Source organism: Sminthopsis crassicaudata, chromosome 2 (assembly GCF_048593235.1).
Source record: "Sminthopsis crassicaudata isolate SCR6 chromosome 2, ASM4859323v1, whole genome shotgun sequence".
NCBI classification, from domain to species: Eukaryota; Metazoa; Chordata; class Mammalia; order Dasyuromorphia; family Dasyuridae; genus Sminthopsis; species Sminthopsis crassicaudata.
In genome coordinates, this window is record NC_133618.1 from 245,544,199 (window position 1) to 245,562,370 (window position 18,172).

The window sequence follows — 18,172 nt, forward strand, 5'->3', positions numbered from 1 at the left end:
AGAACTTCACATACAGAAATCCAGTGCAAATTATTAATGAATACTGAACTTTTAAAGCAGATACTACTTTTACAAAAATTACTTATCTAATGAAAAGTACAAGATTCAATATTTTATGAAAATGAATTGAGAAAAATTTGTGAATTTTCCACATCTGATTTTTTATCAATAATTTCTAGCTTAAAAATAGTTCCACACAAGTTGCCTAAGTACACTACAATACAGATGCTGCTTTAAAGAACCTAATATGAACACCTGGATTTACAAAATAGATCATTTGGGGTGATTATCTGCTTTATCAAAAAAAAAGTTATAGAATTCTATTCAAAAGCAGATTCTGTTTGTACATTTAAAATATCCCATTAAAAACATTTTAGTTATGCATTCCTTTAATACTACAATAACAGTGTTGTTTGTAGAACATAACATACTTATGTCATCAATCAAGCAATTATTTTCCATGTTCCAACTACATTCTAGCCCTGGAGTTGACACTGTAGGATATACAAAATGCTCCTAGAGGTGGTCTTTGATTTCAAGAAATTTATAATTCAATTGAGGAGACAAGAATTACACAAGTGAAATCATTAAAGAATATCCTAATGGAAATTTAAGCTGTATACTATTAATACAAATTAAGAGGAAAACAAGATCATTAGACATCAGTTAAATCTGGAAAGTTTATATATAAGATAGAATTTTAATTTGGCTTCAAGTAAGAAAAAATGTAGATAGAAAATCAACCAAGATGGAGATGGCTTAACATTGAACAACCAAGCCATAGGAATGAAAAGACTTATAGAAGGCAGTAAGAAATATCATTCCTGCTGGAAATTAAGGATTGTCTTGGTATAAGATAACTGTATATTTTGTTTATGATCTGTCAGTGCATACAGCACCAGCCCTGAATTCAGGAGGACCTGAGTTCAAAGTCAGCTTCAGACACTTAAGCTTTCCTGGCTGTGTGACCCTGGGCAAGTCACTTAACCCCAATTGCCTCAAAGCAAACAACAATCCCAAAACAAAATTATGAGTTGAACAATAAGTATTTGCTTAATTGAAAAGGTAAAGGAAAGAAAGAAAAAGAGTAAGTTCTGTTTTTGGACATTTCAAGTTTCAGTAATATTGACCAAGATAACCAAAAAAGATTAGAAATGTCCACATATACATATATATAATATGCATATATGTGTATACATATATATGCACATTTACTTAATTACTGATAACTCTTATATCAAACAAAGGAATATTTATTATTCAACTGCTATATGTAAGGTACTTTTCTCTCTATTTCCCTAAATTTCTGGTTCCTTTGGGCATCAGGTGAGAATGATAATAAAATTCACAAGATCAAATATTAAATCACTAGAATTTCAAAAAAAAGGATTTATTTTTTTAAATTGGATTCTGATTTTACATAGTTTTCGTTTTGTTTCTGTATTTTTCTGATGTTATTTAGTAATCTCTTCTAAACAAGTTTTTGGTAAATATCTAGATTTTTCTTACAATCAGATCATTCAGGGCTTTAAATTTTAGTCTTTAAAATGATATATTTACATTAGCATATAAAAGAAAATAGGTTTACATTGGTATATCCATCAACTAATATGCATCAGAATACATCATAAAGTATTATATTAAACATTCCTAGCAGTTTTTTCTTGGGGATGGAATTGAGTTGGCAAGCATAAAGAAACAGAAGATAAATCTCCTAAACAGTTGAAATAGATGTGGGAATAAACATGAAAAGGAACCAATAATCCTAAAATAAATGCCAAAATAAAAGGAAGCATGAAAGCTTCTACAATTTATAGAAAAATAATAAAATATAGCATTAAATAAAAACAACTTACATAACCAATTAAAAATATGCATTCAAATCATTCAGTTACTATATACAAAACTATATTGAGAGCAAAGTTATGCTTTTATCTATTCAAAGGATTGTGTCTTAGTATAAAGATAAGTAATAAATGAGAAATCATTGAAATCATTTCTGATATATTTATCATTTGCCACATCAGAAAAGGATAGATACTTAGGGTTTGGGAAGTTTCAAGCAATCTGGTTTGTATATTAAGCTACTTCCAGGATACTCTCTCTTAGATCAGAAGGTATCCGAGGAATTCAATATAAATTTTGCCTCAACATACAACAAAAGTAATTGATCCTAAGCTATGATTTAGTTTTGTCATGTTTGGAGAGGGCTTAAATTCTACTGTTAAGGGAACTCCTGGAAATTCCTTCTACCAGTTCAAGTTAGCATCTTCTTTTCAACTTACAGCCTTAAAGAGTTGGCTAAACACTGAGAGGTTAATGAACTTGTCCAGGGTCACCCAGCCAAAGATAAGACATGTTAGATCTTGTCTTTTTTTTTTTTTAATTAATTCCTTACCTTTTTCTTTTTTAGATGAGAAAACTTGTCATAACTCCTTAAAATTGAGTAACAAAAAAATGCATAGCAGAATTTCTATAATGAATGCTTATGCCACATTCAAAATCTTAATCTTTAATTCTGGTTCTCTCCTGAAAACTATAGGATTGGCTTTATTTATAGCATATTGAATAAATTCCCTGAAAAAAAAAAGATGCCAAACTACAAATTATATATGCATATATGTTATGCACATATTTTATATATGTATATACAAATACATATGTATTTTTTTTTCTTCAGAGAACTGAAATATTATAGATAGTATGAATTGTATTTAAAAGATTTTTCTAGCTATAAATGATAACTTTATTTTTAAGATGATTCATGGTATTTGCTGAAATAAAGTGTACAGGCTACATGACTCATAATGTTGGCAATACTGTTTCAAAGCAATTTTCCACAAAAACAAAATTTTGCTCAGCATGTCTAACAGAAAGTTTTGATTATGCTTATAACAAGTAACTATCAATCATCAATGAGAGTCTTTTAAATTGCCAATATCTAATCATAATGTAATATTTTATGACCTATTCATATGTGTATTTACATAAGGTTTCATATAATTCAATATTATGTAAGTAAATCATGTATCTTATAAATAAATTCATTGGAGAATATATCTTTATTGTTTTCCATTGTTTGAATTAATGTTTCATTCCATTATACTTAATTATTTAACCTTATCGTACATTTAGTCAAACCTACTTACAAACATCCTTGACAAGTGGTCTTTATACTTCTATTTTACTGTTTTAATACTTCCAATGAGAAGGAATTTAATACCTCAGAAGACACTTGATTCTACTTTCAAACTGCTCTAATTATACAAAGTTCTTCCTTATACCAAGACAAAAATTTGCCTCCCTGTAATTTTAACCTATTTCTCCCCACTTCTTTCTGAAGCTACATTTAATAAATTTAATTCTCTCATTCACATGACAGCCTTCACATATTTAAAAATAGCTACCATGTTTCATCTTGTGTTGCTAGATGACACAGTGGATAGAGTGTCAGGCCTAGAATCAGGAAAGATTAATCTTTCTAAATTCAGATTTGGCCTCAGACCCTTAGTACTTGTGTGATCCTAGGCAAATCACTTAACCACATTTTGTCTCAGTTTCCTCATATGTAAAATAAGCTGGAAAAGGAAAATGGCAGATTACTATAGCATCTTAACTAAGAAAATGGAGTCACAAAGAGTCAAACTTGACTATAAATGACTGAACAACAAACAACACATTCTCCTTAAGTCTTTTTCTCTAGTACCTTTAGTACATTTATTCTTCACATGACACTGTTTTGAACCTCCCTCACTGGCCTTGTCATTGTAGTTTGCCAATGTTTTTCTTAAAATGTGCCTTGAATCAAGTAACTCAAGTACATTGTGATCCACTTAGAGAGGAATATAGTTGGATAATCTGTTCCTTTATTCTAGCTCTTGTTTCTGTTAATGCAGGGTAATATTGTATTCATTAGGTTTTTTTTGGTAATCACATCATAGTGTTGACTCAGGTTGATCTTGTGGTCAACTTCATTTCCTTTTTCTCATCAACTTTTAAGCCACAAATTTTCTTCCCTATCTTGTGTTAGTATAATTTTTTAACTCAAGTGTGAGATTTTATATTTGTCTCTATTAAATTTCACTTTGTTAAATTCAGCCCATATTTTCAGCCTGTTGATATAATATCTCTTTGGACCCTTATTCTGTCATCCAATTGCATTACCTAATAATTCTTCCAATTTTGTATAGACTTTAGATTTAGTAAGCATGCAATTAGCATGTTTATCCAAGTCCCTAATGAAAACAAGAAAGAACTTTGCCAACTTGTAAACTGCTACAAAAATGTGAGGCTCCACAACGCCCACAGAAGGGCCCTCCACTAGGAAATATCCTTTAGGTGCTCATTATTATAATGGACACGGTTTGGTCCAGTTGTTTAATAAGTTTTTATTCACTTATTTTCTAATACAACTAATCAAATCATGCCTTTGGAGACTTTTCTCCATTCCTTTCTCATGTTGACAAAACTACTTATGAAAAGCAAAACATCAAATTACAACTTTATAATAATTTCACCAAAACTCAATTTACAATAAAGATGCAAGTATTGAATTTTTGCTACTCTACAGAGAAGTCTAAATAATTAATTACATGCCATTTTACAGCTATGTGAGTAACTTAACAAAAATTTACTGGAATTGACTGAAACAGTACTTTTATTTATTTAAATAGGTAATTAACTTGAAAAGTTTTTAAAAACTGCTTTGAAACATATTTTGTCACACATTAACTCTTGCTGATAAATTTATTTGCCTGCAATATTGTCCTATGTATTTTGGATAAATAAAGCATTTCTTTAGGCAAAAGAATGTTCCAAAGATCTAATGGTTCCTTCCAGTTTTGAGTGAAATAGGGCAGAAAAATTCACTTTAAAAGAAGTCATGGATATATAATACTCTCTACAGGTGGCCTTTGGGGTGCAACATGCTATCTGCCCTCATTTTATGGCCCCTTTTTCATAATTACCAAAAAATATTTAAGTGAATATAATTCATGAATTTTCAGGTACACATAGATGCTCATGTCTACAACTAAAGAAAAATACAATTATTTCATATGTGATTTACTTACCAGACAAAGGTGTTTACTTTTTTTCAATTACAGTTCTAGATATCTGTTGTTTGACCTTTGTTCTCAAAGACTACCATGATATCAGCAAAGTGATTTGGATTTAAATTCGAGAGGGCTGTGCAAAGTTACCTGCCTTGCTTTCCTGTGTTACAGCCATCTGGGTCGAGTGACAAGATATAGATCAAGACAACTGGAGATGGTCCTGGATATAGATATCTATTATATTTAAGAAAAGATTCATTTCCATAAATAATGTATCTGTCAAAATAAAATTAGCACCTTATTCTGAATTACATATAAGTATCAGCAACCCAACAATGGTAAATGAGACATGCAGGCTAAAGATAAAGTTTTAATTATCATTTACATAAAAGGGATACCTGAAGCAATGTGAGTAGTTAAAATCTCTTAGCTAGGGATTGCTGAAAAGGAAGAGGCTAAGGCCAAAGATCTAAGTTATATCTTTGAGGGTGAAAAAAGGGAAAGAAACCAAGAATATAGATAACTAGTGATTAGAATAATTGATGAAACATAGTAGTAGTATTGCAAAATCCAAAGGAGAAAATTTCTAAGTGGGAAAGAGCAGGTTGGCAATCAATAATAAATACCAAATGCTGCAAAGAAGTCAATGACATAAAAGAAGGAGAGAGATTTAGGACTTGACAAAAATCTCTGAATGTGGTTTCAATAGAAGAGTGAGGCAAATCTTATGGGAGAGTGAATAAGTGGTAAGGAAATTGAGCAGGTGAAGACTCCTGGGAAAAATTGGGCAATGTATAAAGGAAATAGGTCAATAGCTTGAGACACAGCAGGACTGAATAAAATAAAAGTCCTGAGAAAATTCTAGGAAATTTTTAAGCGATTTAAAAAAAAAAAACCCTAGGTCCAAGAAATATCTAAAGATCTTTCAAGTCAAATTTCTAAAAGGATTCAACTAACTGTCTGGAGATATTTTCCAAGTTGTAATAGAATTACAGAAGAAAATAGGTCACTTTACTCAATATTTTAAAATAATTTATGAAACCTGGAAAATTTTGAAGATTTAAAGGTCATAGCCATTCTTTGAATTTTTACAATTATTGTTTTAAGTTGCTAAATCATGCTAAATATACTATTATATAAATATATTCTGCTATGATTTTAGGTTCTAATTATTACAATTAAGTTGATTTCCAAATGTGGCTTATATAATCACATATTACTTTATAATCTCATCTTGTATTTATATGTTCAACTTTGTATCTAAATCTATTATATACACAATCTCACTGATTATTGTATATCTTCAAAGTCACAATTAAATGTTTATTTTTTGTGCTGAGTCCAAAGTATTCTAAAATTAAAATGTTTTTGATAGTTAAATATTTAAAATTTAATAAATTATTTAAACCATTGTATATAATAAGAGAAAACAGGCATAACTGTTCCAGCCTATCTAAACATAAACAACATGTGAAATGAGTTTATGTCAATCAATAAGTACAACACACTCATAATTGCACTTTAACTTTTTGTATTCTTCTACTTTCCTACTTCTTTCAGTTGTCTTATTTTGATTTTCTGAATCTGTAAAACATGAAAATAATATTTGTTTTTTCTTTCTTGTTATTTTTGGAAGAAATGTCAATCCTACCTTTAAAAGTATAACTCACTTCTAAATACAAAATCTTTTTCATAATAATTTTTTTCTAAATTCACGTCAACTGCATATTTATATGAAACTCCTGAAATTTTCTTAACTTCAGCTTAACTTGCCAAGAATAAAATGCTCTTTAACTCACTATGACACTTGGCATTTGGTAATATGCCTTAATGGCACCAAAATGATTATGTTTTGAGGAATCAGTGGGAAGAAGTAGTGATAGAGAGAAAAAAAGAATGCAGCAAATATAAATAAGAATTATTCAATTATTTTTCTCTAATGGTTCCTAAAGAGGCTTAAATTTATTATTTTACAGTGCTAAATTATTTTTAAGCATAATGCATATAGTCTTAGTTCATTTTTTTATGTATTAGAGAGAGATTTTCTAAAAACCAAGGCATTATCCTTAACCCTTAGTTTCTTGCTCTCTCAATATTCTTTTCGTTAATAATCTCAACTACTTCTTTGGCTTCAATTATCACCCCAGTAAAAATGATTCCCAAGTCCAGCTCCAATCTTTCTCCTGAGCTCAGGTCCCCTATTTAGCATTGTTCCAGAAAGATATCTCAATTTGAATGTCTCATCAACATCTCAAGAGGTACAAAACCAAACTCAATGTCTTTTCTCCCAAATCTATTTTTCTTTTTAACTGCTATTTTTGCAAGTGACAACAGTATTTTCCCATCCAGTCATCCACTCTCAGAAATTTAACTTCTCTCATTTGTGGCCCCCACTTCATTAATCATCCAATAATTTATAAAGTATTGTCAGTGTTTTCTGAAAACCTTACTCTCTTCTCTGCTTTGCTTATATTCCCTACACTGGAATATGTTTACCTATGAAACAGGCATTCAAAGACTACCATCTTAATAAAACTTCCTCTGATCCTCTGAAAATGCTTTCTTTTTCTCTTAATCTCTCCTATGGCATTGTATCTCTTATGTAACTATCACACTCTAGTTTGTATTCAATTTATCTCATTGTGTTGATCTCCTACTTCATTATAAAGCTCCTTGAGGTCAGAACTGTTACTTTTTCCTTCATTTGCCTGAGTAGCTTGGAAAGTGCAGGTTATATATGGAAGATAGGTGAAAAATTTTCATTGAATTAAATGGAATATTTTTCAAAATCTAGATTCAATCACTCAATTTTTAAACATGCTATTAATATTAACACTAACTGCCTTCATGGAGAAATCTAGACTGCTAAGTAATTACTTATATAGTATTAGATTGAATTCAGTTATTTATCAACTCTTCAAAAATATGCTTTATAAGTTAAACTTTCTAAAAATGTTTTTTACTTACAGATTAAATTATTATACATCCTAGGAAACTAGGCATATATTCAAAGTTATAAAATATTTTCATAGAACAAAATTTTTAAAAATAATTACAAGTAATATTTACTTTAATACAACTTAGGAAAGTTTTTGAGAATATAAAACATCATTGTAATTATTTGTGAATTAAGAAATACTTAGAAACCATATTTTAAATGAGAAAGTAATCTACATTTTATGTTTTAAGATCTAAAATAAATATAATCCCTTTCAAAGATCAATTTAAATGCTACTTCTTCTACAATGCCTTTCCATTTTCTTCATTCTTCTCTCCCAGAAATGATCTCTTTTCTTCTAACTTCCTATAGCATTTTCTGTACCTCTTTTATACAATTTACACAGTCTTCTTTGAAGACTAATACATTTTAATGTAGTGAAAATATAAAGAATAATTCTTTTTTTTTTTTTTTTTTTTTTGCATAGCAGATGTACTATCTGGAAAAGGTTTTTAAAATATATTTTGACATTTTACTATTATCATAAGTCATTTATATTGTCCCTGTATATAGTTCATCAATCCGGATATCCTATCTTCTCAATGAGCCTTATTATTTTACTTTTCCAGAATTTGTATGGATTAGCTTTCCAGGTAGTCCTAAATTTTCTAGGTTAACTTTACTTTCTGATATATGTATTTGATTTTTACAGTGAGCTTTATTACTTACCCCATATCAACTTTGTCAGCCATGCTCCCAAAAAATAGAAGCCTATTATTCCAAAGTAAGAAGATGTAAAAAATACCACCAATCCACTTTTGTTAAGGTTTTCTAGAAGTGGGTATGCCCAAATTCCTGATGTGTAATTTATCCATAATATCCTGGAAAGAATAAAACCATATGCATATTTTTTACCAAATATTTATAAACTTTCCTTCCTATAGTATATTTTGTGTTCTATTATCACATAGGATTATCAAGTTACATGAAATTTCATTTAGTGTAATAGGACTCACCAATCTTTATAAACAATTCTAACACAAGTCAGTTAGATGTTAGACCGACCAAATGTATTTTTACCAGCCCTTGTTTAATGCATTTGTTTCTTGTTCAAGAGAATCAAAAGCCTGTTTTCAGACATAAGTTTAAGATTTAAGATTATAGAATGAATTTTATTTCCTCAAATCCTTTGAAATATAGAGGCAAGTGGTATAGTGGACCAAATCAGAAAGAGCTGATTTCAAATGTTTCAAGACACTTAAGAGCAATGTGATCCTAGGGCAAATCATTGGATTTCTTTTAGCAACTGAGCCTATTTAAGTCCTAATTTCCCCATCTGGAAAATGTAGATGATAATACCACCTACCTTATAGGAATGTTGTGAGACAGTATTTAGAATACTTTGCAAACCAGAGAGCAACATTAGCTGTTATTACTACAAAGAATTCAGTGTTAAGTACTCACTATTGAAAATGGGGGAAGAAAACCCTCAATTAAGATGTAAGCTATTAAAATATATGGTGGCTTTAGTTGTCTGATACCAAAATATGACTTTTTAAGAAGTTACATCATTTCTTCAGAAAATGATTTTTTAAAAAAAATTCTTAACCAAAAAGAAAAATTATCTATGTAAGCCACTTAAGAGAATGACTGATTCTTTGTAGTTTCTGTTTTGAGTTCATGTTCCTTTAGTTTTTATATCTACCCCATTTTCCTTTCAAAGTGTTAATGCATTTTTACATCACATTCACTTCTGATATACTATTCACTTAGTGCTTTCTTGTGACAAAAAGTTTAAAAATTTAATCATATCTGACTGAATATACAACAGCCCTAGTCAAGTCTCCCATCTCTGGCAAGAAGAAAGAAAAGTGTTTACTCTCTGGATGTTTACTCTGTCTCAAGACTGAACAATGCAATTTATGCAGTTTCAGTTGCTATTTAGTATTGCAATGTATTATTGCAATCATTGTATATATTTTCTTCCTCGGAATCAGTCCTTACAATTACTTCCATATTTCTATGAATTCTTCATGTTCATAATTTCTTATGAGGAAATAATATTCCATCACATTCATATGTTCCAGTTTGTAAAATTACTACCAGATCACTGGGTATCCCTTCTATTTCTATTTTTTAGCTACAACAAAAGTACCATAAATGTTTTGGTATATAAGAAAAATCTTTGATTGTCTCTGTCCTTGTAATATATGGCAATTAGTGGCATCACTTAGGAAAAATTTTATCCACAGTTTAATTACATTTCTCCCAAAATTTCAAACTCTTGGTTTCACAATAAACCAATTCATAACTCCAACAATGCTATATTAGTGTGCCTATCTTTTCATAGCATCTCAAAGGTAGTGGCATAGTAAAGTTCTGGACCCATAATCAGGAAGACAAATTCTTCTTTTTTTAAAATTAATTTTATAATTATAACATTTTTTTGACAGTACATATGCATAGGTAATTTTTGTGTTTTTACAACATTATCCCTTGTACTACCTTCTGTTCCGAATTTTTCCCCTCCTTCCCTCCATCCCCCTCCCCTAGATGGCAAGCATTCCCATACATATTAAATATCTTATAGTATATGCTTGGTAAAATATATATGTGCAGAACCGAATTTTGTTGTTGTTGTTGCAAAGGAAGAATTGTATTCGGAAGGTAAAAATAATCTGGGAAGAAAAACAAAAAAATGCTCACAGTTTACACTAATTTCCCAGTGTTCCTTTTCTGGCTGTAGCTGATTCTGTCCATCATTGATCAATTGGAATTGGATTAGCTCTTCTTTATGTTGAAGATATCCACTTCCATCAGAATACATCCTCATATAGTATCATTGTTGAAGTGTATAATGATCTCCTAGTTCTGCTCGTTTCACTCAGCATCAGTTGATGTCTCTCCAAGCCTCTCTGTATTCCTCCTGTTGGTCATTTCTTACAGAACAATAATAAGGAAGACAAATTCTAATCCATCCTTAGATCTCTTCTCCTGTCTTGCTAGGATTCTTACAAGGTACTAAGACAGTGGAATTTGATAGAGACAATAATTATCTAATTTAGCATAGTTCAGTATGATTGATCTGATCCTACAAGGAGATGTTATGGGCCAGAACTTGAAGCAAGGTACTAAGTGGAATTGAGGAGGCAATAGTTAAATCTAGTTTAGCACTGATTTAATTCTACAACAAATAATGATTTCCTAGTGATATAATGATTGGTGAATACTCAGTGTGGGGCATATAAGCAAGAAGCTCTCAGGGTCACACACAGAAGCCCACTCTCAGAGAAGGAGAAAGATTCATTTCATCTTCCACATTTGTGCTGGCTGGAGACACTTGGAGGGAGCTAGAGAGAGAAGCTGGAAGAGGCAAAGGACTAGAGGCAAGATCCGGAAGGCCTCCAGAAAACTATTTGAGCCTCAAGTGAAGGAGATAAGATTTTGAGGTAAACAAAGAATTTGGACTTTAACTCCTCACTGAATTTGAGATGATTACTCTGAATTGAATCTAAGGCTGCCTCCAGAAGCTCCCCAAGAAACCTGTTCCCAGAGAACATTATAATTTAGAGAAGAATATTACACTATCTTGTCTGGCAGAATGATCCTTCAATTATCCTTTTTCTCTATTCTTCAATGTCCCCCTATCTTATTAGAGGGTTCCTTTTTTTTTTTTAAATATATTATTTTTAAATTAAAAAAATATTTAAAGTTCCAAATTCTTTTCCACTCTCCAGCCCTTCTGCCACCCAATAAAGGAAAGCAATGATACCTTTTAATACATGCAAAATGTAAAGTCCTGTCATCTCTCAATTGTAATCCTTCTCTGGGAGGAGGTTTCTTTTCTCTGTGAATCTTTTTCTCTATGTGCAAGTTTCTTGGGAGACTTCTGGAGCCTCCAGCCAGCCTCTTCTTCTTCTTCCTGAATCCTGGCTCTGAATCTCCTCCAGCTCTTGTCCTTCCCCAATCCAGACTGTTTGTCCAGGCCCAATGTTGTCTTCTTTTATCCTCCCAGAGAATGGGCTTGTGGGAACTCAGGGGCTTGTGGGAAATACTTCAACGAATGAACTTGCTCCTTTTAAAGATTGTGTAAACTCCTTTTCAGAACTCCTTTTAAAGGTGTGAACTAAAGATGTGAACTAGAGAATTGTTAAGTACCGACTTAGCACTTAGTAAGAACCTAACACGAAATCTTAAAAATTTCCATTTTAGCCATGATGCAAAAAAAAGAGAAAATTATTCATCAGTTCTCTCTGTGGCAGTAGATAACAATTTTCATCATGTGTCACTTAAAATCAATTTGGATCACTTTTTTAGATCATCTTTATAATATTGCTGTTACTGTGTATAATGATCTTTCTGCTTCCTTCACTTTGCATCAGTTTATATAGGTCTTCCTAAGTTTTTCTGAAACTATCACCCTTATTCTTTTAGTACAATAGTGTTTCATCACAATCATGTAAGATTTCTTCAGTCATTCCTCAATTGGTCATTTCCTCCATTTCCAATTCTTTACTAATACAAAAAGATCTACTGTAAATATTTTTGTACATATAGATTTTTCTTTTTTCTCTGATCTTGAGATTTTTATCATTCATTCATTTTTGTTGTGTCCAGTTCTTTGTGATCCCATTTGGAGTTTTCTTGGCAAAGATATTTGAGTTTTCTTCTCCAACTCATTTTACAAATGAAGCAAAAAGAGTCATATAATTTGTCCAGGGTCACACAATTAGTGTCTAAGGTCAGATTTGAATTAAAAGAAGACAAGTCTTCCTGACTCCAGGTCTGTCAATTTATCCACTGTACCCCCTAGTTGCCCCTCTCTTTAGGTTACAGAACCTAGTAGTAATATTGCTGAGTCAAATAGTATGCAAAGTTTTATAGCTTTTTGGTCATAGCTCCAAATTCTTCTTCAAAATGGTTGGGCTAGTTCGCAACTTTCCCAACAATTCATTAAAGTATCTGCTTTCCCATATCTCTTCCAGCAAGCATTTGTTATTTCTGATGGGCATGAGGTATTACCTCAGAATTTTGTTTTAGTATGTATTTCTCTAATCAATAGTGATTGAGAGGATTTTTCATACAACTGACAGCTCTGAAAACTGACTGTTCATATTCTTTAACTATCAACAGGGAAATGGCTCACTTTTATAAATTTGATTCCATCCTCTAGCTATTTGAGAAATAAGGCAAAGGCCTTATTGCTGTAAAAGTTTTTGCTATTCATTGTCTATGACAGGACTTTTTTTTTCCATTCATGACCCCTTTTTCCCTGTGAAATTATGTGACTTTGAGTATATAGATATATAAATCAAACATTTCCTGATAATTTTATGACCCCCCTACTCAGTTATGAGATCTCATAGGAGGTCATGAACTGTAGTTTAAGGAGCTATGGTATCTTATCAAAATGTTATTTCTCTTGCTTGTCTCTTTTAATTAGGTATCCTTTTGCTTTTGTTTTGTCTGAGATCATGACTGTTAACCTATCTACTAGATCTGTACTTATTGCCTTTAAAATCCCCAAATTTCCCCCATTCCGAAAATATCCTTCACTTTACCCTTCCCCTTTCCCATGTTGTACTTTTCAAGTCAACTTTTTTAAATGAAAGTATGACTTCATATTTATCTATTTAATTTTACTTTATTAGATTCTGTCAAATATTAGTTCTGCATCATCTTCAGGTCTAATATATATGTAATTTTTGTCTTTATGCAAGTCATTGTTAAAAATGTTAAACAGCAAAAGGACCAAATACAATTCCTAGGGCTCATATCTTTCACAATGACATTAAATCATTAGTGCTCTTTAGATCTGGTCATTCAATCAGTTCAAAAATCCATCTGGTTGTATATAAATCACTTCATATCTTTTCTCCCTCCTTCAAAGCCCTTTTGATGCTTAAAAAAGTTACTGCTATTTTCCACTAATTCTTTTCCAAACCTTCCTCATAAAAAGGAAGTTCATGTAAATAAAATAAAACTATTCATTGTCTATTATCTTTGTACTGAAATGGTAGGAAGCATGTTGTCCTGTTAATCCTCTAAAGTCATGATGTTTGAAGTTCTGATATCTTTCAATGTTTTCCTTTGTATTGTGGTTATTTTATAATTTTTTTTTGTTTCTATTTAATTCATACAAGTTTTCCCAAGTTCTGAATATGTGTGGCTTTTTTTTTTGCACAAGACTATCATGATTATTATAAAAATCTAAGTAAACATCTACATTTTCCTAAATTTAGCCACTTAATAACTTTTTAAAAAATGAAGTGTGATGTGGTATGACCTGTTTTTAATGAAGCCATGCTAGTTTTTTGTGACTGCTGCATCTTTTAAAACAGTTATTGCTCTGTTTTTACATAACCTTCATTTCCAAAGATAGGCTTCCCCCTTTCCTATCTAGATGTCCATCTCTTGTAAAGAAAGAAAAACAAATAATTCAGTAAAAGTAACCAATTCACTAGTATTGATAAATCTGATAGTCTATTTAATAATGTTTTTCCCCCCACACACAAAATTCTATCTTTCCATTGAAACCAGGAAGAGAAGGGCAGCTAAGTGGCATTGAACCTGGAGTTCAGATTTATTAGTTATGTGACCCTAGGCAAGTCACTTAAACCCAAATGCCTCTCCAAAAAGGAAAAAGGTACATTTTTTAAAAAATCTCTTCTTTGGAATCAACCTTGCTCCCTATAATTACATATCTTTTAGTATATTTTGCATTCCTATTCTCTGCATTTACCTTGTTGTGTATATTTTTTAGTTCCATTTAATTCTGTATCAATTTATGAGTCTTCCCAAGTAACTCTGAATTCTCCCAGTCATTTCTTCTACATTGTATTTCAGTAAACTTAAATATCTCAATTTGTCCACCTACTAACCAGCTGATGGATATCCACTTTGCTTCCAGTTCTTTATTACAAAAAGTGTTGCTGTAAATATTCAATGTATAGTTTTTTTCCTTCTCTGTGGGATATATGCTAATCCATCTTTTTATAGAATAGTATGTGATACTTTATTAAATATTTTGCTGAGATTTAGGAAAATAATAGCTACATTTCTCAATTTACTAATTTAATAACTGTCAAATAAAAGGAAATACCCTTAATTTTGTATAATTCTTTTTTGTTGTGAAAAAAATTTTTAATGCGCTGCCCTATTTACCCACTTACCCTAGACTCAAAAAGGAAATGGAAGCAATTCAAATCTTATGAAGCCAGAATAACACAAAATTTACCAATTTCTATGTTAAAGGAACAGAGGGGTTGGTATTCTACTCTGGAGGGCAAAGTTAGAATAATAGCCAAAAATCTCTACACAGCAAAAATGAGCATAATCCTTCAGTGAGAAAAATTATATTTAATGAGAAGACTTTCAAGCATCCCTGATAAAAAGATCCGAACAGAACCAAAAATCTGGTTTTCAAATACAAGACTCAAGAAAAACATAAAAATGTGAAGAGAAAAATCATAAAGCAGATTCAATAAGGTTAAACTATTTACGTTCCTATATGGGAGAATGATACTTCTAAAATTTTTCTCATTAGGGCAACTAGGAGAATACGTTGAAAAAGGGAATGGGTTTGAGTTGAATATCATGAGATGATTATGTAAAAAAAGGCAAAATTTAGGAGAAAGAATAATTCATTGGGGGGAGGGAAAAGGAAGAAGTAAAATGGAGTAAATTAACAAAAAATGCGTGAATGACTATTTACTTGGAAGGGGAAGATGAGGAAAATGGAGGTGAGTATGTGAACTTTCTTCTTACTGAAACTGGTTCAAGGAGGGTAAAAAATACAGACTTAGTTGGGTATAGAAATCTTTCTAACACTACTAGAAAGTACGAGGAGAAGGGGATAAGGCAAAATCTTGTTGATAGAAGGATAAGTAAAAGGCAGAAGCAAAATACTTTTGAGAATGGATAGAATGGAAAAAAAGAAGAGAGAGAGAGAGAGAGAGAGAGAGAGAGAGAGAGAGAGAGAGAGAGAGAGAGAGAGAGAGAGAGAGAAAGAAACGGGGAAAACAGAATGGAGGTAAAATACATAGTAATCATAAGCATGAAAAAAAAAAGTTATACCAAGTTTCTCTGATAAAGACTTCATTTCTTAAATATATAGAGAATGGAATCAAATTTATAAAAAATAAGAGCCAGAGGCAGCTAGTTGCTATAGTGGATAGAGCACTAGCCCTAAAGTCAGAAGGACCTGAGTTCAAATCTAGCCTCAGTAACTTAATATGTCCTGGCTATGTGACCCTGGGCAAGTCATTTAACCCCAGTTGCTTCAGCAAAAAATAAATAAACAAACAAATAAAAGCTTCTCCTCAATTGATAAATGGTCAAAGGATATGAAGTGGAAGTTTTCAGATAATCAAAGATATCTATAGTCATATGAAAAAAATGCTCTTAAATGACTATTGATTAGAGAAATGTAAATTAAAACAACTCTGAGCTATCACCTACAGATCTATCAGATTGGTTAATATGACAGAAAAAGAAAATGACAAACTTTGGAGAGAGTGTGGGAAAACTGAGATGTTAATGCACCATTGGTAAAGTTGTATGCCAATTTAACCATTCTGTAAAGCAATTTGGAACTTTCCCCAAAGGGCCATAAAACCATATATACCCTTTGGCCAAGCAATACTACAACTAGATCTGTATTCCAAAATATTTATAGCAGCTCTTTATGTGGTAGCAAAGAACTGGAAATTGAGGTGATGGATATTAATTGGGAAATGGCTCAATATGTTGTTGTATAGGATTGTGATGGAAAACTATTGTGATATAAGAAATGATTGAAATGCATTGTTGGTAGACTTGTGAACTGATCAAGCATTCTAAAGAGCAATTTGTAATTATGCCCAAGGGTTATAAACTTTTGCATACTCTGTGGTCCAACACTATGTCTTTACTGGGTTTGTATGCCAAAGAGATCATGAAAGAGGGAAAAGAACCCACATGCACAAAAATGTTTGTAGAAGCTCTTTTTGTAGTGGGAAGGAACTGGAAATTGAGGGGATACCCATCAACTGGAGAATGGCTGAATAAGTTATGGTATATATATGTAATGGAATATTGCTGTTCTATAAGAAATGATGAGCAAGCTGATTTCAAAAAAAGCCTGGAAACACTTATATGAACTGATGCTAAATAAAGTGAGAAGAACCAAGAGAACATTGTACATAGTAACAACAAGATTATGTGATGATCAATTTTGAAGGATTTGGCTTTTTTTTTTCAACAATTCAAGGCAATTTCAATAAATTTGGAATGGAAAATACCATCTTTATCCAAAGAGAGAGAATTATGGAGTCTTGAATGTGTATTGAATCATAGTATTTTCACCTTAGTTGTTGTCTGCTTTTTTCTTTCTCATTTTTACCATTGATTTTTCCTTCCATAGTAAGACAAATATGGAACTATTTTAAATAATTGCATATATTTAACCTATACCAAACTGCTTGCTGTGTTGGAGAGGGGGAAGGTAAGAAGGGAGGGAGGGAAAAAAATTTGGAACACAGTTTTATAAAAATAAAAGTTAAGATTATCTTTACATGTATTTGGAAAAATAAAATACTATTAAACTGATGAATGAGATACTCTCAGAAAAAAAATGGAAAAAGAACAAGGATAGCATTGTATACAGTAATAGTAATATTATATGATTAACTGTGAATTATTTAGCTACTCTTAGCAATTCAATGATCCAAGCCAATTTTGTAGGACTTGTGATGAAAATCCATGTCCAGAGAAAGTACAGATAAAATCTGAATGCAAACAAAACCATATTTTTCTCTTTTTCTTTTAAAAATCTATGTTTTCTTCCACAATGTGACTAACATAGAAATATATTTTTGTATGACTGCTTATGTATAACTACATGAAATTATTTGCCTTCTCAATGAGGGGGAAAGTAAAAAATTGGAACTCAAAAAATTTTAAATGAATGCTAATTTTTTTTTTTAGAAACTGTAACTGGGGAAAAATAAAATGTTAAATTAAAAAAAAATTTCACTGACATTAATAGCTCAGTAATCACATCTTCCAGTTCTTTCAATAGAGCTGGGCTTGAATTCACCATGGGCAGTTAAGTGCTTTTCTATCTTTTTATTTTATTTTATTTAAATCTGTTAGCCACTTTTATTCTATATTTTCCAGTCTAAAAGTCTTTAGTTTTAGT

General features: G+C 31.2%; 1 protein-coding gene across 1 annotated transcript in view; it reads right to left on the minus strand.

The window, feature by feature from the left end:
- Positions 1–6,354: 6,354 nt before the first annotated feature.
- LOC141555660 (androgen-induced gene 1 protein-like) overlaps positions 6,355–18,172 on the minus strand; it is a 28,441-nt gene continuing 16,623 nt past the window's right edge. The window contains exons 5-6 of the mRNA XM_074288710.1: positions 8,722–8,873; positions 6,355–6,638 (exon numbers count right to left, since the gene is read on the minus strand). Coding sequence (XP_074144811.1) covers positions 6,541–6,638; positions 8,722–8,873 — 250 coding nt within the window. The 3' untranslated portion in view covers positions 6,355–6,540. The remainder of the gene's footprint in view (positions 6,639–8,721; positions 8,874–18,172) is intronic.